Below are 23,061 nucleotides of genomic sequence, written 5' to 3' on the forward strand. Positions count from 1 at the left end.
AAGAATGAAGAAAATGTCTCCTGAAAAGAGAAGCAATATTTCTGAAATAGCGAGTAGCGAGTGTACAGTAGAGGAGGGTGGAGTGTATGGTGTGCTTCGAGAGTTGTGAGACGGGGGATGGGGCTCCTGAGATGTGACTCAGACTCACTGTCAAAACCAGCGGGGAGGGGACCTGATGAGAAAAAAGGAGAGAGCGGAGGAGAGAAGGGAGGGCTGGGAGAAAAGAAAACCCAGCCCCTCTTACACCAACCCGACTCTTGAGCGTTCAGCGTCAGCAAAAACCATAATGTGATCAAGATGGAAGTTGTCCATGGACTTTTCACTGCTTCCCGGCTTTCTGCCTTCCTCTGGGGGCTTCACTGCCTGTCCAACAGTTTTACTGCGAAAATACTGACTCGGGTCTAGAAAAAGGCTCGTAGAAGCTTAAAGTAAGGACTTCTTGCTTGGAAAGAGTGAAGTAAAATTTCCCAAACGTGGAAAGATTTCTTTTGATGGATGAATGAAAAGTCAGCTTGAGAAACATCTCTTGGCAAACTGCATTTCAGGAACTAATTGATCTGCAATCTTTGGTTTGGATTATATATTCCACTTCTGGATTTCCACAAAAGCTTTCAGATTATGTTGCTAAACAATGTGTCATCACTGGAGTATTTATGAGAAGTAAACATCAGTGTTTCTCCACTGTAGAATGTGGAGTTCGGCTGTCAGCTGTTCGTTGGAGTGCAAGTAAGAGGAGCGACTGCTTTTTGGACCTTTCCCTCATTTTACATATAACCAAATCAGGTACATGGTTGTGCCAAAGGGTGCAAATGGCAGTTAGAACCGTCATCCTTCTGACTTAAAATGAAAATTTGGGAAACAAAACTCTTCAAGCAGGTCTTCCATTTTTAAAATACTTTCAATACACTTAAAAAAATCAGATTCTTTGTCACAGACTACTTAAGGTGGCTATGCTATGTTGTTTTGAATTGTGTTATTTACATAGTAAGAATGGTTCTCTTTAATCAAAATATTTTATTTGTCTGTCTCGACACATAGCAGATTTACACTATGTTTCTTCACATCTATAAATTGAAATCAACCACAAAAGGAAGAAAAAACACAGAGCAGTGTAATGCAGTATATCTTAGTTTGAATTCTGTGATAAGACTTGCACTTGGTTCTGTGATAGTGTTGGATTCTGTTCCAGTTTTACTTCAATCTACTTCAGTCTCTTATTTTTGTAGGTGAATGGGTGCAGAAAGACTGTTAACCAACACCCAGCACTTTTTCAGACTTTTTTTTTTTTTTTTACTGTTACAATGGTGCAAATCTGACAAACTGCTTTGTTTACAGTTTCCTGTTTGTGATAAGATAAACAATCGGAGGGATGTCTACATTAATCTCAATGATTTAAGCTTTCTCCGTCTTAAAAAATTAAACAATTGTTAGAGATCAGGGTAGTTTACTTGTAGTTGCCAAGCTGAAATATGGAAAAACTCTGCTTCAAAAGAAATCGGTTTCCTGGGTAAATTAATACACTTGGGTTGCTTACTTGAAAGTTGAAGCATTATTTGTACGTTCAGCTCCTGCAAAGTGAAAACATTGCAACACTGGCTATTTCTTATCTCCTTTTCTCCTCTTGTTGCACCAGATCTGGTCCTTCTATTTAACCTGGCATCAAAAGCAGCTTTATGGGATAGCATTGGCTGCCCATCATGCCAGTAGCCATACGTAAAAGAAGCTGGGAGGAGCATGTGACTCACCCGTCAGGATTACAGTACAGCTATGATGATCTGGATCTCGTCTGCTGTCATGGGGTCGAAGGCGACGGGCTATGGATGGGTTCTGCGGGTTCGAAACAAGGTAGACGGGCAAGGTGTTCCTCTATGCCAGAGGGATGCCACCAGCTGCCTATAGATGACCCTGCTCAGACTTGTGAAAGAGGAGCTTCTGTGATGAATGATGATACTGAACCGGAACACTTAAAACTAATGGAAAACAATGGAAAGGATTTGCAGGAGTCAGTGGATCGGTCTTATGAGTTGGTGGGTGTTGGCATACTCCCAAAGACTGACTCTGACTCAGAGGATCTCCAAACCGCAAGCCCTGGGAATTTTGGAGAGTTTTGTAATTCAAACAGTGGTATGTCTAGTGCAAATATTTCTTGTGCAACTGATAGCAGTGATAACACTATCGATGATAAAAGTGATTTGTGCACAGAAAGTTGCCAGAATCACAGCATGTGCGATGACAGTGTCTTTAAAAGTGCACGTATCTCTCACCAACAATACGTCTCTATCTCTTCCAACAATGTGCCTCCATTGTCTGAATGTGCTGGTGAGCAACCTGGCAAAGTTCCAAACCATCAGGATACAAAGGGGAGCCATAGAGAGGGTTACAGCAGACCTCCTGAAATCACTGGGGCCACAGTAAACTGTTGCTCTGCTGCCGAACAGGAACCTCAACCCGACCTCCCAGATGTTGAGGAAAGCAAGACTGTCATCTCTGACCTGCCTGGTATGAATGCTCTGCTAAGCTCAGCAAATATGGAGGGTGGTGAAGCACTGTCGCTAATCAACAAAACTGTGGAATCATTAGTAGCAGATGGAGAATGTGACAAAGGAATATCTGAGAGCCGGAGTGCATGTTCTGCTGACAGGCAAGATGGATTGAGTGACCTAGGAACTCTAAATGAAAATACAGGACTGAGCTGTCTCTCAAGAGTCACTGTAGGAGAAGAGCGGGACCATGAAGACTGTGCTGGGCCGTTGGATAAGGATCATGGTTGGGAAATATCCAACCAGACATTGTTGGAGCAGCACAATGTTGAAATGTTAGCGGAGAGCAGGCCCCAGGGAGAGAAAAGTGCACAAGCAGAAAGCAGCGCGAAAAAAGGACACGTCAGACCTATTGAATCATCTGATGTTAGTGTCATAAATCAGTGCTGCTCTTTAATGGCAGACAGCAACGTGTCATCTAAACAAATGAATTCTGGACATGCAGGAGATGCCATTGGGACAAACACGACACAGTGTGCAGATAAGGATGTGAAAGTTTCTGTAAGTCAGTCACTGGGAAATACTGACCAAAGTTTAGCGCCTGTTAGTGAGGATCTCGCCATTCCTCATCAGACAGAATATAGTTGTTCAAAACTGGACACTATACCAGAGATCAGCCCTGTGGAGGCAAAAGACAGCTCTCTACTTCATGCTCAAAAGAATAATGATGTTAACAGTACCCCAAATCCAGCTGCTGAGCGCTGCTGTTTGGATGATAAACACGAGGTTGCTGAACAACACACGCAAAACCTGCCACCATGCTCTACAGAGGTCAACGAGGGACTCCATGGTAACCGAGCCTCAGGTCCTCACTTCAGTGAGTCACCTGCCTCTGAGGTGGCAGATGGTCACAGAGAACACCACCAGCCAGGAGCCACAATGGAGGCGTCAAGGGAAGACGTACGTTCAGTTATATACAACGATACACAAGACGGCAGTTCGGCTTTAGATGGAACATATGAGCATGCAGATCAGAAAGAAGACAACGTGTTCAAAGTGCGGCTCAGAAAGGTAAGAATAAATATACAGAAGTTGAATGGATGTACAATTACTAGTTTACTACATGTATACTAGTTTAGATCAGTTTTGCAAGTTCTGTCTTTGTAATTCTGCGGCTTGAATGCTTCTAATGAACAGACACTTACTGGGCACACATAATTTTGGTCCCACACTCTGGCAAGTGTCTCGGAAAACACTGACTTCACTCTCACATGCTTACAGATCTGTGAGGGGGCTGTGTGGAAGGGGGGGGGGGGGTCTGTGAAATGTTGTACTTTTTCTCAACCGCTCATTGCAAAACAAGGTCCTATAAGGGCATGGAGACCATGAACGCAGAGGGGCTGGAAGCTCAAAGTAATCTCTAGGGTGAAATGCTTAAACTGTTTTCTCTAGCAAATACTGTATCGTGTGCTGTTTTCACACTGTTAGCAGCATGCTTATGTGGTACAAAAATATACCAAAAATCTTAGAAGCAGTTCGTAGATTTGGGATCAGTGAAGCAAAGCAATAATCAGACAATTGAAACTGTATTCACTAATAAGTTGCTGTAGTTTCGGTCCTTTTAAAATAACAGTAAGAAGCCCATTAATTTGGACAAGAAACGTATTGTGAGAAGTTAAATTCTTGTGTGACATTCAAGATCAAATTGATCACACTCTTGTAAACAGTGACACGTCTGAGTTTGTTTTATTATAAAAACTCGTGGAACGTTTCATATTCATAGTAATTCACCTATTTTGCATTAATCAGACGTATAAATATTTATTGTAACACCATTTATAAGAATGCCAAGGTAACTTCAAAGAGCCACACAGATATTTTCTGATAGAGACTCACTGATATAGGATTTTTAAGGCTCATACCAGTGTTTGGTGATTTAAATATCTGATATGCCAATTGATATTTATTCGTTGAGAGATACAAAGTATAAATAGATTTCCCTAACACTTGTTGTGTGTAGTTATTGATGGGTCCCTACTTTTCCGTCACAAGTTGCAGATTATTCGTTCACTCTTGACTCTGCTCTAATCCACTGGCTGTTGTGTTTGTGATGTCCCCAGATACATGTTGCCATAAGTGAAGTTAAGAGTGGTGGGCAAAGTTTGCTGCATTATTACCCATAACATGGTTGAAGAGTATTTCTCCTGAATCTTCTTTACTTTTTACATGTATCGCCTGTTATAAATGTTGAAATGGATGTATCGGCAAATAGCCAATATCAGCTGGTATTGGCATGGCTGATATATCGGTTGGGTTCTATTTTTGAATATACCGTATTGTTAGCAATTATAATTTCTCATGTGATGACATAAGTTATGTTATTACTACTCATTCATTATTTGTTGAAACAAAAGGAGTCCATGTGCAACTGTGCAGTGTATGGTTAACTATAGCTTGTTGGCTATAGTTTACATAATGTGAAAATAGTGCTGATTATTGTGCTATTGTTTGGTCATATTCAGTTGTTTTGTATATAAATCTATTGATGTGTGCTGCCATGACCCTAATAATATACCACAACCCCTTCCTAATAGTAGAATAAAATGCAGGCATACAATAAAAAAAATATTTGGCTTGTAGTCTAGAATAGAAACCCTAAAATCAGCTGGTGCTGAGTGGTTTATGTGTCATATATTGACACTCTGGTTATTGCTGTGTTCCTGAAAAGCCTATGGGTTGTGTAATCCTAAAGATTATCATAGTATTATTTCCACATAAATTTTTTTAGAAACTTTGGAGCCACTTTTAGCCATGACTAATGTTGAAGTCAGTCCACCAACTGCCAAAAACAATAGGTCATACTCCAACAGGGAGACATGGAAAACCAGTGCCACATTTTCCCCTGGCTCTAATTTCAAACTTAGGATGACTTTAAATACCCCACCAAAAAAGCAGGATTTTGGAACTTGAAAAGAGCAGTTAAGCCAGTGGAAGAAGCCAGCAATTCATCTACCATATGGTAATGGCTTGCCTCATCTTTGACAGCAACGTGATTTGTGTGTCCAGTTTAGCGCAGGAAATGTGCCGTATAGAAGACCATACTGATAAAATATAAATTAAAAATGTATAGCTTTATCCAACGGGACATAAAAAATGGGAGAAGAGTGTTTTCAATATCACGAAGAGAATTACTGAGCTTATGTTAGTTTCTTTAGTGGATAATGACAGAAGCAGCCTGGAATGATCTCTGACAAGATATTGTACTGACTAATGATTGCATCCCCCAGTAGACCAAGTTTTTGTTACAGATTCAGCTTGTAAAACGAACCCATCTGGTTTGCATAACGGCTTGAGATTAAGCTGATATTGGGCTTTGTTACTGTGTTTATTTGTTTTAGCAACAAGGCCTTATCCTGACCCCAAGGCCAAACTGGCTCAACAGTCAGCAGACAACTTGGCAGCATCACCCTCAGTGCTCTCTCTTTTCCTTTTTGGCCTCTTTGTCTGTATTAATTAAGAGAGCCCACTCACTGCAGAGGTCTGAGAAATGGGATGCAGACTGGCTGTAAGACAGGCGACTGAGGGGTCTTGAAAAAAGAGCAAGTTAAGGGGAAGGAGGGATCTAAGAGTTCAAACAGTGTGGGAAACATCTCCCATCTCAAAAAAACAGGAAGTTAAGTGGAATGTGACAGAAACCTCAAAAATGGGAAAGACAGAAAAGAAACCTTCTGAGAACACCCAAACCACCAGAATGCCCCTAAAAACGTTGCCTCCGAGGCAACTGAAGTTTACGCTTGCACTTGTTTTTCACTCTGCCGTTTTGTGGTTGTTTTTGCCATCCCGAGCCAGATGCTTTTGTTCATTCAGCGAGGCCTCGTAAAGATGTCATTGTTTTACAACGGTACAATGTTTCATTGTGATACTTTGCCAAGAAGATGGGACCATAGCGCTGCACGCTGCGCGCTGCGCTCTGCCACGAGCTAGAAATGTCAGTGAATGCATCAGTGTGGAGTACATTTCCCCGACACACATGGCATGTCTATTTGCGCTCTCAGCAAACCGATAGGATCTGACTTTGACAGCCAAATTGGGCACTAACTGGAAAATAAATGTAGAAGCAGTCATAAGACATTATTAGGTTTGGAGCCGGAAGCCATGCGCAGGGATGAGGCTACCTTTAGTATGCTGACTCTATTAGCACATTTATGATTAAGCCATGCTGACCATTTCAGCAGACACATTTATGATCTGTAAAAAGTGCATAACCCAAAGATTCCTCTTCAAGGTACTGCATGTAGAGACAAACCAGGCATGAAAGCCAGCCTCACATCCACTTGTTTTTGTAGCTTTGCGTAAGCATACAGTCACATTGGCTGTGTGCGTGCCATGAGCTCACTCTCATTAAGAGTTTAACAGCATCTGTTTGCGGGGATTGTAACAAGGTTTGTTTGCGGGTAATGGGCCAGCCATGAAATTTCCTCGGGTTCTTCTCAAGGGTAAAGCTCAGACAGGGAGCCACACCCGGTGCCAAGATAAGACAGGCAGAGGGAAATGAAAACATACTGCTTTAAGCAGCGAAGAAAAGGATATTACACGTTTTACTCCTGCTCAAATTGCATGAAAACAACATAGAGCTTAAGGTTAGCAGAGGACAGAGTGGTAGGTGGAGTGTGATGCAATGCTGGATTGTAGCATGTCGGTCTGCTTGTCTTGCACAAGTCAAACCACCTGAGGTCAGTATGAGACTTGTTATCACAGCCCTAAGATGGATAAATTAGCACAGCAGATTAAAGGGCAAATAAGTGGAGTGTTAAAGTAATGACAGAGGCGAAACAAAAGAGATAGCCATTAAATGGCCACAATGTGTAAATCATCTATTTTAATTGGCTGAAGTGGAAGGTTGCTGGGGAACACAGAGGAACAAAGAACAAAGGAACAATTAGATGTATTTTGTACTTGAAATCATGCTTAAAAGTTATAAGCCTTTTAAAACAAAGTCACTGACTCTGTGAATAGTTCTGATCTTACTGTATAGTACTGACTTTTGGCTTTTCTGGTCACATTTCTAATTACATTTCACATATATATTTCATATTTCTGTTCTCTTCCTGATCATCTGGTCACAGATCACAGATGACACTGGAGAAAAAAGTTTCCTTAGAGAAGTGGAACATATTGATTTTGGCACATTTAATGCTGGCCTTAATAGTTTTGTGAGTTTGACTGTTCTCCACTGATCTGTCTCAGCGTGGGCATGCTCGCTTGGACTCGATGGTGCTGCTGCTGATGAAGTTGGACCAGCTAGATCAGGAAATTGAGAATGCCCTCATTGCTACTTCCTCCATGGACAGCACAGCCACCTTCCATCGACGGCATCACCCGGTACCCACACAACTGAGTTATCTAGCTGGATGTGACAGCAGTTTTTTCTATATTTGAAACTGTGCAGCAGTTCGGTGTTCTCAGTGAACTATATTATTTGTTTTTTTTACTTGTGCAGGAGTTTGATTTAGGATCCTCTTCAGCAACGTCGCAACCACCCACGCATCCACATGCTGCTGTTGTTGCTGCATCTGCTGTTGCTTTGTCTTCAGGATCTCCACAAGCCCTTGGAGCAAAGCCTAAGAGTGGGGTAAGTCAGCACCCGAATGTATATAGAAATCAAAACAAGGTTCCAGATTCTAACTGACTGATCACATTTTCTAGCAAAATGTCACTGACATGACTAAAACACACGGGCAGTTAAAATATGAAAATATTTTTGAAAATGACTAAAAAGCCAGAAAATAGACAAAAATAGCAAAAAATAAACTGACATTAACATTTAAACTTAAAAAGCAGTGACAATAAAACATCTAATTTTTCAAGGTGAAAGATCAAATAAATGTTAATGAATATATAAAGAATATCCTGCATATAAAAAGGTACATTTCTAGCATAAAATAGTTTTTTTTCTTTCACAGTATGCCAAAAAAAAAAACTGTAACAGGAAATAGTCTTCGCGTTTAGCTTAAGTGTTCGAACTAATCACTTTACAATGTGAGTCACCTGTTCACATGCCAGCTGTAATGGAGCTGCCACAGAAGGCGCCCACCCGATCTCGATCAGCTTACAGTCTGGTGATCTGCCCGATGATACTTGGGCATACTGAAGAGCCAGGGGTTGGAGAACCAGCCATTCAATAAGTCGATAACCTGCTTGTGCCTCTATAGCCACAACAGCACACTACAAATCAGGCACTACTCTTAACTTCCGAAACACTGGTTAAACTGGGGCCATTGTTTCCAGATTTTAGTCCTGAGGCCTATTTCGCAAGACATGAGCTGACACGGGTGTTTCATTGTAAAATGTCAAGGACACAAATATGCCTATCATATGACTAAAGTGGTATAGTGGTTAAGTTACTCGGTGGTGCTAGAATAGATGAGATAGCTACTAAGAATCCCAATCTCAGGCATGTAATTCAAGACATAAAGACCTGATGCAGTTAACATCCTCTGCAGGTGTGAAACAGAATGGCATGGTGGAGAAATACCCAATGCAAGTATTTGGCAAAGAGGAAGGGTCTTGGGTTATCTTTTTGCTTGGGGGTGAAGACTTTTTTTGCTTCCATTGAGATGTATGATGAGATAGTGGGCTGAAGACAGGAAGGTTTGGAAAGAGAGGAGGGGAGGACACACAGTAAATGTCCCTGGGCATATTTGAACCTGGAATTCTGGAATAGCCTTACAGTATATTGGTCACCTGCTTCATCCGGTGAACAGCCGTGAAGGCTCTAGGTTTTAACATTTAGCAAAAATACAGTAAAGGTTGCCAAACTGAGTGCACTTACTATCTTTCCGATCAAGTGGCTGGAGATTGGTTGCAACTCTATAGATAAAAAATGGTAAATGGCCTGTATTTGTATAGCGCTTTACTAGTCCCTAAGGACCCCAAAGCGCTTTACACAACCAGTCATCCACCCATTCACACACACATTCACACACATAACAGTGTTGCAACCTGATCTTTGAGAATCACTGAGTTGGACACTCAGTTAGGCTCCCAGTTCACACACGCACACTAAGTGTACAGCTTCTTCCTCTGACTCTATACATGCCATTTAATATTTATAGGCCGTGCAACAAAACCTTAGTTTGCATTAGTCTGGGTAAGACTTGCACAGAAACTAGACCTGTGTCACAATCTGTCTCCATTCAGAGGTCCACTTCTATCATGTTATTCTAGAAAAATACATTCGATATTTTTTGATGAACAGCAGCAAAAAACGAGACATGTTTTCCTATTCTGGGGCTTTCACTGGTGTTCCTTTACTTGTTTCTAGATTCTGCCACCAGAATGATGTAACTATGACCTCCACTCCAAATTGGTCCATAATCTTACTGAGTAAACAGATTTAGGTCCCCACAACACTAGTAATATCTGGACCACACAGACACACATACTCAATCTTCCAATTGTAGGAATGTCCCTCAGCTTTCAGGGCTTAGCAAAGCAGACGTTAAAACTCTCTAATTAGCTGGTTCCAAAGATCTAGATCCCTTCACCCCATCAAAAGGGTCAGAAGGGGGGGTCTGGGAGGTGAAAAGCCAGGACAAGAGGGAGCAGTGGGGGACACGCTTCGAGTGAGACGTGTGTCTAAAACCCTTGCATGCTCACTTAATGATTTTGTCAGCCTTGCATAGCCATTGCCTACATTCAAGCAAGCCTTTCTATGTCAAAACTGGTTAAAATGACATAGAGCATAACTTTGTAACCTTACAGAAGTGTCTGAGTTACTTTAATATATATATATATATATATTAATTTCACGATTTATCTGTTGCAATGCCACAGTTGACATTGCTGTGTGCTGTTTATCTTCCCTGCCGTCAAAAAACATAAGAACAGTTCTTGGTTCATTTAAAGGGTACATATCAACATCCTCAGTGATGTGTGATTTATTATGTCTGTAGCCAGCAGTTTCCACAACCTCCATTCCTACAGTAACCCAAGGTAACTCACTAGGCTTGGGTAAACACAGCTTTCACTGTGCCTAATAGAAGGCCTTTTACAGTGGTGGCCCCGTGGAGTGATTGATTGAGGCCAAAGAGATGAAGACTTGGTGAAGGGTATCTCAGTAGTTCATAGTTGCAGGGGTCCTTTCAGACATAAAATGTTGTGACACCCACTTAATCTTTTTACCTACACAATACAAATCCACTGGCCTTTCCTAAAAGAAAACAGGAAAGGCAATCTGGCAACCTATTGGCTATTTCTGGTGGGTTTAGCCTCTGGAGAGGACAGGGGTTCTGATATAGCCAGCAGATATCTGGGCCAAGACTGTTTGATTATTTTTATTTATTTTAAATGCTTCAGTTCAGTTTAGACTCATTTTTAACACTGACAGGTTGTTGGTATTTGTCAGGTCTGTAGACTTTATCAAAGATGAACAAAGCTTCTGGGTGGAAAAATGAAGCCAGTGAAGAAGGGTTAAACCTGCATTCTATCTCAGGGCCACCAGATGGTGATGGCTGTGGCTGCAAAAAGACTTCAAGTATTATAGAAGTTTATAGATAAACAGATTTCCCTTGACCTTTGGGAACACTTTCCTGTTGGGTTTATGACACATTTTGAGTCATAGTAGATAAAAAAATAAAGCCTGTTTTGTAAATCTTGGTTACGATATTTTTTTAAAACGAAGGATTATAAGTGCTTACTCTTTGGCTAACAACTTTGGCTAACATTTTATTTTTATTTTATTTAGTAAAAACTGGTTTTAACTGTGGGGCAGCACGGAGGCACGGTAGTTAGCAATGTCACCTCACTACAAGTTTGAATCCACTACCTGGCCGGGGCCTCTCTGTGTGGAGTTTGCATGTTCTCCTCATGTTTGCGTGGGTTCTCTCTGAGTGCTTTGGCTTCCTCCCACAGTCCAAGACATGAAGTTAATATGGATAGGTAAATTTATGATTCTAAATTGCCTATAGATGTGAATGTGAGCGCGACTTGTTAGCGATATTCTGGCGACCCGTCCAGGGTGGACCCATTGTAGCTAGGATAGTGCTCCAGCCTCTCGATGACCCTAATAAGGATAAGTGGAAGAGAATGGATGGATAGTTTTAATTGTTATTTTATCTTTAGTTACATATAATAACTTTGGTTAACCGGTAGTTTTGAGATTGCACTTTAGCGGATGTTACTTTTCCACTCGTTACCAGGACATGTAACCAGTGTTTGCTCTAATATAAATTCAGACTGCAAAACAACCTTCTAGTATCAACAGTCTTCTCACTTACCTGTAGACATGAACACACATGCAACTCTAAATAGAGATTACAGGAAAGGCAGTACGAGGCAACTGTCTAAGATTTATTTTTCTTTTGTGTGGGTGTAATCTCAGGTTATGATAGGAAATAACTTAATCCTAATTCCTAGTATTAACTTTTATTCTGTACTAATGACAGCTTTTATAGATTGTACATGTGTTGACTGAATTGCCAGAAGTGCTTATAGTACAACAAATGCATCATCACAAAAGGCATCTAAATCATAATCAGGTTTAATTACCACCCCTCTGACACACTGTCGCCAATATCTAAGCATTACAATAGAATAATAGGATTTATTGAAAAGCCTCTGAATTATATAAAATTAGGAGGTACCTGTACTTTAGTTGCCCCATACACAGTAAATTGACATATCCAAACAATCAGGTCATACCCATAAAACAAGCCTTGTATTGTCTCACTACAAAAATGTTGAAACAACCAAAATCTCAGATAGCCTGCTGTAAAATTAAAAGGGAAAAAAATAACCCTATTAGGAAATCTCTCGCCCTTTTCTGCATCGCTTTTTCACCAACATTTGTACATGTTGCCGTGAGCATCTCTTGACATCAGTCAGGAAGGTATTTGCAAGTTTACACAGGACAGAGCAAACAACATATCTCTTTAGCAAACCGGGGGGTGAGTGCGGCCCGACTGAGGGTAAAACGCTACCATACACGCTTTTGTAATTTACGAGAGAGAGGAGCCAAGCTGAAGCAATTAGAGCACAGTCTGGACCGTCTGAGAAAGTAAAATATGGGCATAGTATGATTTGAAATAACTGTTTAACTGCAGTTCTAATTCTTTCTGAATTCTCTGTGATTCCCACATGTACATCAAAGCATCGAGAAAGCTGTGGTGAAAAAGAGTGACACTCTCATCGCTGACATGGATGCTTTTCTGCGTGTGTATGTTTGTGCAGGATGTGCTAAAAGTAAAGTGTTTATCATTTTTGCATTAACATTCCTTCCATTTCTTCAGCTGGATTATGCAAGATGTGTCTGGTGTTTGTGCTGACACTATCCCCATGACACCTCCATAAACACAGTGCAGCACTCGGGTGTAAACACACCGCATCTATTGAAGCACTGTCTCATGCTGTCCCGACCTTTACGTAACCACGCTAAAGGTGATATGTGGTTGTATCTGTTTGTGATGAGTGGACATTCACTTGGCATGCGCAGTATCATTCCTTTGCTGCTGTGGATAAGGTATTGGGTTCATGTGAATGCATTCTTGGCTCCTTGCAAGTTTAGCCGGTGGGTATTGTTAGCCTCCAGCAGGTGGCTGTTATTCTTGCATAGAATGTGAGCCGAACACTTAGCGGATGTTGTGCTGCAGCAGGTGTTTGTTCTTATGCTGGAACTGCTATTCTTTACTCTGAGTGTTTTTGTTGGCAGGTTTATATTACTTGCTTAGTGTGGCAGGTGTCTTGAACTGTTGGTTAGCTTGCATTATTGTGTTGCAACAGGTGGGTTTTATTTGGTTTATAGACTAGTGGGTACACTGATTCGAATGTATATTGTATTCATGGCTGTAAATAATGATTATTTTTGTTTTTTGGTTTGATGATTGTGCACTGATTACATTACAAGTTGGTTTCATCAACTGTTTTCTAAAAGTCACAAGAGCATCTTTACCTTTTTTTGCATTCATTTTACATTATAAAGGACCAGTACAGTAAAAAGTATAAAATTATTCATGCTTGACCATCTTAAACCAGTAAACAGGTGTAATAATTTTAAACTAATACAATCCTAGTATAAAAATGAGTATTTATTTGTCCAAAATTAGAGTAGATAAGAACTCTGTAGTGACATTACTGCACCATCCGCAGTGCAAGAAGTATTTGTTATGCGACTCTATTTTTAGGGCTCTGCCGCTGCAAAGGATGTGCCAAGTCACAGAGGCGGGCGGAGCCTGCTGACCCTTATCCACCTTCCTTTAAATGTTACAGTCGGAAACAACATATCAGTCACCTTGGGCAGCGACAGTTCCCATGAGCAAGGCATGTAACACAGAAGCTGCTGGACAAATCGCATAACTGCCCGTTAAATTTAGCACAGGGGTGTTTCACATGTCATGCACATGATGACAGGGAAGGTGCTGGCGGGCACCACCTCTCATCCGTCTTCGGTGAACATTCCATGGAGCGGTGACCTTTGACCGTATGTTTGGATCTGTATTCTGTCTCCATAGCAACAGTATTCAATTTTACCTCTGGTTTCACTGCCAGTGAATTTAGAAAGTAAAAGTTTCCATATCTGGGTTCATGGGATTGTTTTGTTTTTTTCTGGGAGGGATGATTGATTGAGAGATATTTCTATTTCAGAATGACGGAAAGACTCTACTCCCTGTCAGTAGGTTATGTATGAACATGGCTCTTTATCTGTCTGGTGGACAATAGAAGTGCTGTGGTTTGCGTGCTAAGGTCACTGGCAGATCTCTGCTCTGTCCTTCCTCCATGTTCCGGTTTGGCAGCCTCGCAGTCCCCAAACATCCTACATCCAGACCACACCTTCTCTGCGTCCCAGGCAGATAAAAGTCTGACTTTTTTGCTACTTTCACTGCCTTTTATTTATCTTTGCATTTACTCCCACTCTCTCCCACTCCTGTCTGTGGTCAATAGTCGACACAATGGGCAACAGGCGTAATTATGTTTGCCTACATTCCACCCACGTATTGGCTTAAAGGCTGTAGTAGGCCATAATGAGTCAGGGAGCTATGAAACCAGTCACCATTCAGTCTGTCAAGGGCTGCCAGCAGTGGCTCTGGTCATGGCCATGCTAGCAGCTTTGTGTAGTGTCATTGTCCCCAAGGTCACTTCTCTGCTGAGCACAGCTGTAACAAGGAGACAAACAGGGACCTGCTGTGGTTTCCAAAAAGAGGGTAAGAAAAAAGAAAAGGCTTATGTTTGAAACAGGATGTGGAAAATGAATTTCTCCTCATGCCCCATAAGGAAATTCCTGTTGAATCAAGGCTAAAGGCAGTGCATAAAGTACTCCAACGGAATTGATTCACAGTGCCCAATAAATGTATTAGACTACCTGTCATAAAAACAAGAAAGCAACTGTCGAAAACATATTTAAAACTCATAAAAATGTATCATTATTTATCATTTATGAATCTGAACTCGTTTATATCTAAATTTGAGCCAGCACCTTGGACTCAGTAAGAAATGAATCGTGCATAACATTCAACCACTAAAATTCTATTTTTAAGTAAATAACTGTAATTTGGGGTTGTAATCAAAATATATTAACTGTGCTTAACTATTTTTTTCTGCTCTTTTGTAAAACGGGGCAGCATGGTTGCCTCAAAGCAAGAAGGTCCTGGCAAGATGCCCCACAGTTAAAGCTGGTTTTAACTGTGGGGCAGCACAGAGGCACGGTAGTTAGCAATGTCACCTCACTGCAAGTTTGAATCCACCACCTGGCCGGGGCCTCTCTGTGAGGAGTCTGCATGTTCTCCCCGTGTTTGCGTGGATTCTCTCTGGGTAAACACTCTGGCTTCCTCCTACAGTCCAAAGACATGGAATTACGGGGGTTAGGTTAATTGGTAATTCTAAATTACACATAGGTGAATGTGAGTGCGAATTGCCGTCTGTCTCTATGTGTTAGCCCTGGAAGAGACTGGCCCCCATTCAACAACAATAATTGATATTTTAGCATTAAAAATATAATTTTGATTAAAGAGATTATACAAACTAAAGGATTAATTTTTACAGAAATGTAAGTGCTTTCTATCCAATGTTCACTATCCATCACAAAACAACTTGGGGTTTGGATCTTACCCAAGGACATTTAGCATGCAGACTGGAGTAGCCAGGCATCAAACCACCAACCTTACGATTAGTAGATGACCTGCTCTATCTCCTGAGCTGCAGCCACCCCATAATATCATATTAATATAATCAGAATGAAACTCTAATAGAAAGCACAACACATGGTGTATTTTAGAGATATTGGTATTGTCCACATGCATGAGCCTGACGCATTTGATGTGTTTAACTCTTTAACAGAAGGAGTGCTCTGTTTCAGCAGTGTCATGAATGTCAAATATCACATGATTCTTAGTGTTTACACCCTCAGCTCAACGGCAACTCTCTGTTTTTATAATAACATGTTGTGGCACCGCCCCCAAATCACACCAGCCCAATCATCAATGCGATTTACTGCCTCCATATGGATATCGCTGCTTTTTTTTTTTTTTTACTTAAATGAATCATACTTTTTCATCCATAATTACGTTTAAAAAATTGGTATCGTGGCATGCACTGAGTCAGTGAATTGAAGCGTGAATCGATTACATAGAGGACACTGCAGAACGTGTAGCAAATATTTGCAAGATGATGGTACTTGTTGACACTAAATCATGAGGATGACTGTAAAATGCAGGCATCTGGAAACACCCCTACAGATACACAGATAATGAAGTGCAGTAAATCACAGAACAAATAAACAGTGTCTCAGGAACACAGACGCACACATGAACCCACTGTAAAACCAGGTGCAATTTAAGATACACTCACTGGGGCGTGCGGTTTGAGTTTTTAATTGGGACGTTTAAGTCAAGCGTGTGTTTGCATTTTTTTGTTTTCCATCCGTATTTGCCTTGAAGTTAGATTACCTCAGTCAAGAGATACTTGAGCCTCTTGCTCAATTCTTCAGCTTTCCTTAATGTCTTAAGGAAGGAATGCAGCCCACTGGTGTTTTGTGTTTATAGCTAGATGTGTTTGTGGCATTTGAAGTTGTACAGGTGAGGAGTTTACAGTTAGGCCATGCAGGAGACTTGAGTGACCTTCTTTGACTGGATGTAGTGCCCTGAAAAGCGAATGGTTAAACCTAAAGTAGATGTTACAAAACCGTGACCCCCTCGAGCGAGTAGCTGTTTTTGCCACAGCACAGGGCCACCATAATCTTGTGCAGAGGACATTCTAATCCCCCTTGTTAACCTACTCTCAGCTTTGTCCTTAAAAATGTCAGCACCTAATCCTGTGGGCAGCATTGTTGTTGCAGTTGGGATCTTAGCTTATCCCTATTAACTCTGGTCCATAACCCACAAATGTGACCTGGTGAGAAGAAGCAGGTGACACATTTAGTGCCTTAATGAGCGTAGTGAAACTGGAGAGATGTAAAACTAAAATTATAAAACTACTTTATGTGGCTTAATCAGTGGTTTCCGAATTTTTTATCCCACTTTTTTCACATTGCCCTTTGTGGAGCTACTTTAGAGTACAATCCAAAAAGCAATAACTAGGCTTACAGAGTGATTAATTAGTTTTAGATATGATTGTGCGTATGCCTCGATCTGGTGCCAACCATTCTGTTTTGAAAGAACCAAAAAATGGAGGGAAAAGAGCTGCATCAGTATATGCTCTGCATGTTCAAACATATACCTAAGGTGTGGTTATTTGTTCTACTTGTCAAAACATATACACAGTGTTGGGGAGTAACGGAATACATGTACCGCCGTTACGTATTTAAAATACAAAATATGAGTAACTGTATTCCGTTACAGTTACCGCTTAAAAAGGTGGTATTTAGAATACAGTTACTTTGTTGAAATAAATGGATTACATGGCGGTACTTTCCTGTTTCATATTGTGGCGGGTCAGGACTGTTTGGGTTTTGTTTGACAGCTACGTTCTGTTGTTCCAGGTGGCAGCGTTACGGTTGCCATGGTTACAGGGTGACGCTCTCTCTCTGCGTGTTTCCTGGGTGAGAGAGCCCTTTTTGTTGTTGTTGTGCTAAGCTAATAGGCAGAATGCTACCGGAATGTAGCATCATAGGCAGTGTAGTCCGTGCTGCAGGGAGAATGGACTGCCATACACGTTATGTGTCTGTGAGCGAGGGAGGGAGAAAAAGGAAAAGTACGAGTTGTCATCGAGCAAAAACGGGAGCTGGAAGCATGTAAATATAATAATAACCACTGCAGCCAAGAAGAGTGCCTGACGAGCCCAGTTGTAAGTAAGCTATTAAGACTGGACTGTACACCGTGTTCGTGTTTTCCTCCAAAAACAATAAGTTCCGTTGGAGCAAAAGTATGTGCCAGTAGTGCCAGTTCTGAAAGCAAAGTATTCAGAATACGTTACTCTCATTGAGTAACGTAACAGAATACGTTACAGAATACATTTTGGGGCATGTATTCTGTATTCTGTAATGGAATACATTTTAAAAGTAACCTTCCCAACACTGCATATACATTAGACTGCCTGCTTTCGTAGCACGTTATCTGTTTCTTTTTGTTTAAATTAAAACTTTTAAAAGCATATTTCTCACTTTGCACATTTTCAGCTCAGATTCTTTTTGGCACCTGCTTGCTCTGGTTCTGCTGCTCTCGTTAGGCTTGGTCATACAACAAGCATGAAAAGGACTACTGTCCCTTAAGATGCATAAAGTGGTTTCCTTAATGCTTTACTCATATGAGGTAAAGCAATGGCATTATTCAAAGAGAGAAAAATAAAGCGTTTTCCTTTTGGGGAAAAAAACGGTCCTGGTCGGACAAGTGAAGAGTTATTGTCTTGTCTGGTGATGGAATCCAAGGGCCACTGAACAGTTCACAGTTTACGCTTCACCACTAAATCCTTCCACAACAGCGCCTGAAACCAGAAGTCCGTTGCTTTGGCTTACGTGTGTAAACAGAGTCAGATGTATGGGGGTGTCTGCGTTTGTGCACATCTCACCCTCTCTTACTCCCTTTCAGTGGACGTACAGAACATAACTCATGACTCAAGGTTGGGCGAGGGAACAAGGTCTCAGCTGGCAGTCTCGTGCATGTGTGTGAATGTGAGCAAGTGCACAGGTTGTACGGTGAAATCATTAACCTCGTCACACAGCTAAAGACTGAAAGCGCACCCATTCGTGCTGTAGGTTTTACTTGAGCTTTTTACTGCATTAAAAGATCACAATAAACGTCACAGAGACATTTTCAAGCATCACCTCGTTTTGCGAGGTCACTGTTAAATCCAACATCTGGACGCTACTATACCTTTTCTGCAGGAAATGTTCCAGTGGATCATTAAACCAAGTCATCGCATCACTTCCTGTTGACACATTCTAAGTGTGACATATGGAGACTATTAAAATGAGGGAAGGGGATGCAGGGGAAAAAGGAGAAAATGTGTGGGGTGGATAACTGTGTGCGTGTGTGTGGGAGGGGGGCTTTTCTGGAAAGGAGAAGGTTAAATGAAATTGTTTCCCACGTTTCCCTGCACACATGGACTCTTGGGCTCTGAATAAATTCCTTTGTAAATGCAGGGCAAAAAGAGCACATGAATGCCAGTCAAAATACAGTGATTTCCAGATAACATCTCCAATGTTCCTAGGAAAGCACGCACACACAGTCAGATGCATTTCTCTTTCCTCTGTCAGACACACACCTTAAGCATCTAGTGCTGGAGACGCAAGCTTACCTGGGCATAAGCCATCTGCACCGATTTAGCCATTCGCGTTAAGTGGCTGAGAAAAAAGTTTGGGTTTGCCTGAGCCCCCTAATCCTTGGCCAGCACAAACCATGGGTGGTCACACACACTCGCACATCCACACAAACACACACACACTCATACACACACTGCAGCTGCAGTGCTGGAGAGGGTGGGGATGAGAGGTTGGCGGTGGGGTTGGAACAGGCCTGGTGGACTGCTTGGGTTTGTTGTGCAAGAGCCACATGCCAGTGGCTTGCTTAACAACTCTGACTACCTCACTCACACAGAAAGGCATGCCACACACAATGAGGGGCCATTACTAAGAGACAAAATAATATTTGTTACTAGGACTGGGTATTGAAAGTCTTTACTTATTTGTCTATAAGCTGTCATGTTTCCATAGTACAAGATAAATTAACCTTTCAGTTACTCAACCCAGGCTTTGAACGTCTCTTCAGCAGGCAGCAGACCATCTGTGAGGAAGCACCGGCCACACTTCAAAGCCTCTTTAAAGATAGCATTCATTTTTCTCAAGTGGTCAGTCTGTTACACAAGTAACACATTATTTGACTCATCTAGCCATTTTTTCCCCTTGAAAATAGGTTAACAGGTTTGTGTCTGATGATGATTAACACACCTATTACTGGTTGTTCGTTCATATGTCCTTGGCATCTTACCTTTCATACCTCTTCCCATTCACTTGTCTAGTTGTAAATTTTCTCGCATTGGCTGTTGTGGATGTCCCAGTGTAACTGCAGTTGTTGTCATCTAAATTCTAACTCTTAAATATCAGACAAGCTTTATGTTATTGAGAACGCTCCAATGAGTCTGCGAGCATTCCAGGAGGGTTAAGAATGGTTTTGTAATCCCCTCTCATTACCAGAAAATCTGGGCAAGTACGGACCGACGTCCCAAACCAGATGAATGTCAGAAGCAGGGCTGATGTCACAATACCAGAAATGTAGTAGTTGGTAACAGCACCAAACCCATGTACTTAAACGTAAACTCCTATATTAAAAAGTAATTTTTTATCACCAACATTGTTGTGGCAGACCATTTATTTAACATTTATTTAACATTGAAGGTTTGAAATTAACATATTCACATAACATGTGAACATTCAAACACTTTTAACAAGTGTTAAAAGCAATGAAAAGTGTCCACTGCATCCACTTTCTCTGCTCTCATGCTATATTTGTTTAATCTTTGGAGTTTTTTACTCAGTTCTCCTGTTCCCAGTGAACTCCACTATTGCTTCCTCCACAAGAACAAGTTCTGTTGTGTTTTCATCATGTTTCCAGAATTTTGATATCAAAGGGTGTCACAAGCATCTGTTCTGGGGACATATAGTACAAATAGTTAAATAAATATTTAAAAAATATATACCTGATTCCTACTTGCCAGGAGCACTTAACAAACCATCAAACATTAAAACAACTGAACAGCTTTTAGAGTAAGGCAGTAATATTAAGTGTCAAAGTTCTCCATACTATTCCAATCAAAATATCCAAAATGTTTAGTAAAGTAAATACATAGATAAATACAAAGAAAGTTTCATACCTGGATTTTTGAAATGTATTCACTAAAAGTGATTTGTTGGAGGAAAAAAAACCAAACCAAGACAAAAACAATTTCACCGGCCTGCTGCTTAGAGTAATGATCCTAATTAACAACCCTACAGTGTGTAATCATGCAGGCACGCATGCTTGCAGGCCACTACATACTCATGTGAGGCAGACGCATACCGTACCTCTTGTGCCCCAACACAAACCACTTCCAGTAAATTAGTGGCAGTAAATGAGGCAGCTGATGCCTGTGTGCTGTGCAGCCTGCAGTTCCCCAGTGGACACTTGACACGGCCTGGTTGACCCCACACTGGGAGAACCTGCACTGTGGCATGCAGAGTGGGGGAGAACAGAAAAGCATTAAGAAAATATGTGAGTGTGGTGCAGTGAAATCACTGGTACTTACGTGTATTCGTTAACATTCTCGTTCTCATAAATATATGAACATATTTCTAAATGTATTTATTATCTGTAACTGCTATAATAAAGTGAAACGCAACAGTACGTGAAAGCTGAGGTTTACACTGTGTGTAAGTGATCTCATGGGTCACTGAAAGAAACCCGTGGTGTCGTGTTTACACAATAAGATGGGTGCACTGGTGAACTGAAATGTCTTGTTAGACCTAAACAGAGAAGCCACACAGACCTCCCATATTTCCATCCTTCAGAGTTGTAGATGAAAATACAAAACATTAGCCATTCAGATTTTTTAAAAAAGAACCTTTTTGCTACAATATAAAGGAATAACATGTCTTGTACATGTACAAAATCTGAATTAATGCGGTTCTGTTTAAATATAAAACGCTGTGTGAGGATATATTTTGGCATTTTGGTAGTATTTCAAATAAAATTGTATATTGTGGCGAAACAAGAATAATAAATACTGTTTCTAACCTATATCCAGCTGATGAAAAGGCAAAAATGGAGCAGGTGGCTTGTGTTATCTTAGCTGAGTCTCATACCATTCATAATGTTTTCCTGTAACAAAACATTGTGGCTGAAAAAGCAGAGCTAATATTACCCGTGTGCAACAGCTGAAACAGCACTGAGTATAAATGTATGTCTGGCATCACCTCACTGCTGATGTTCTGTTTGTGCCGGATAATTTAATGACAGGAGCCTTCAGCTTTTCTCTGGTGTCTTTTTTTAGGCCGTTAATTAGCAATAAATTGTAAAGCTGTTTGTCCACAGAGGAAACTTCACCCGTGTTACGTCTGAAAGTGACCGACAAACGATTTACTGCTGTTTCAGCACACATATATGTTACACTTGTGCAGACATAAACACGTACACATGCATACTCAACAACCATAAACACATGTGTCGCCAGATAAAAATCTAGTTACGATTTTGTGTGGATTTTAGTTTAAACTATGTGTGAGCAGATAATTCACTCGCTGGATTCTAAAAACTGGATTAAGGACTAAGATAATTCATTTATCCAGCGTGAATCAGCAAACACGTTAGCAAAAACAAACTCGTGCATAAGAGCAGCCATTGTATTCATACTCGCCAGACCGTGTCATACCTGTGGTTATTCAGTCATAAATTATAGGGGCTCCCCCTGAGACTGGAGGACCAAATTGCCTGTAGCCATATTTTTTGCTCTGTAATGATTAGTTGTGTTTCTTTCTTGAATGTGACCATACTGCAGCCTGATGCTAATGAAATTAAAAGTGATTAATAATCAAAGTAATGCTCCCTTTATGGCAAAATATATTGTGCTCATACTAACAGAGAAAAGAAACATTTACAAGGCCAGGAGTTTGTATTAATCAGAGTTGTAAAGTTTAGTGTTGACATCAAATTTCAGGAAACAGTGGAAATTGTTTGGTTACTAGCATAACGCTGGTTCTCTGTAAGCTTATTGCGGTATCTTGCCATCCAAAAATTACATGTGATAAATGATGATAGAGGCATTGTATTGCATTGTAGTGCATTCCAGCTGAATTTCAAAATTCCTAGTCAGGATTTTCAACTGGAACACCACCTCAAATCAAATTTCCAACTCGAATAGTTAGAGCAGCCCCACCAACACTGACTTAACAAGACATGATGGCAGTCGTGAACATATGCAGTAGTAAAACAGTAAAAATTTAAAACTGTACAGCCACTATTGTGTATTTCTAACTCGATAAATAAGCCATACGCAGAGCACTGACTAGGCTCTTTCCATGATCATGCTGGAGATCTTTTAAGTGCAAAAAAGCATCATTGCGCTGTATTCCTTGTGATGCATGAATAGCTCTACCTTGCTAGGAAGTAAAACAACTGACTTTGCT

The 23,061-nt window shown here is 40.8% G+C and overlaps 1 protein-coding gene across 2 annotated transcripts in view; it reads left to right on the forward strand.

Moving 5' to 3' along the window:
- The first annotated feature begins 276 nt into the window (after positions 1-276).
- dlc1 (DLC1 Rho GTPase activating protein) overlaps positions 277-23,061 on the forward strand; it is an 85,318-nt gene continuing 62,533 nt past the window's right edge. The window contains exons 1-4 of one of the 2 annotated variants that reach the window (XM_006787189.3): positions 277-428; positions 1,634-3,551; positions 7,728-7,862; positions 7,981-8,112. In XM_006787189.3, the coding sequence (XP_006787252.2) occupies positions 1,698-3,551; positions 7,728-7,862; positions 7,981-8,112 (2,121 nt within the window). In that variant the 5' untranslated portion in view covers positions 277-428; positions 1,634-1,697. Of the gene's footprint in view, positions 727-1,633; positions 3,552-7,727; positions 7,863-7,980; positions 8,113-23,061 lie in introns of both variants that reach the window. The other variant, XM_087841757.1, reaches the window with a different exon arrangement.

This window comes from Neolamprologus brichardi, chromosome 6 (assembly GCF_056152115.1).
Source record: "Neolamprologus brichardi isolate AB-2024 chromosome 6, ASM5615211v1, whole genome shotgun sequence".
In the NCBI taxonomy this organism is placed as follows: domain Eukaryota; kingdom Metazoa; phylum Chordata; class Actinopteri; order Cichliformes; family Cichlidae; genus Neolamprologus; species Neolamprologus brichardi.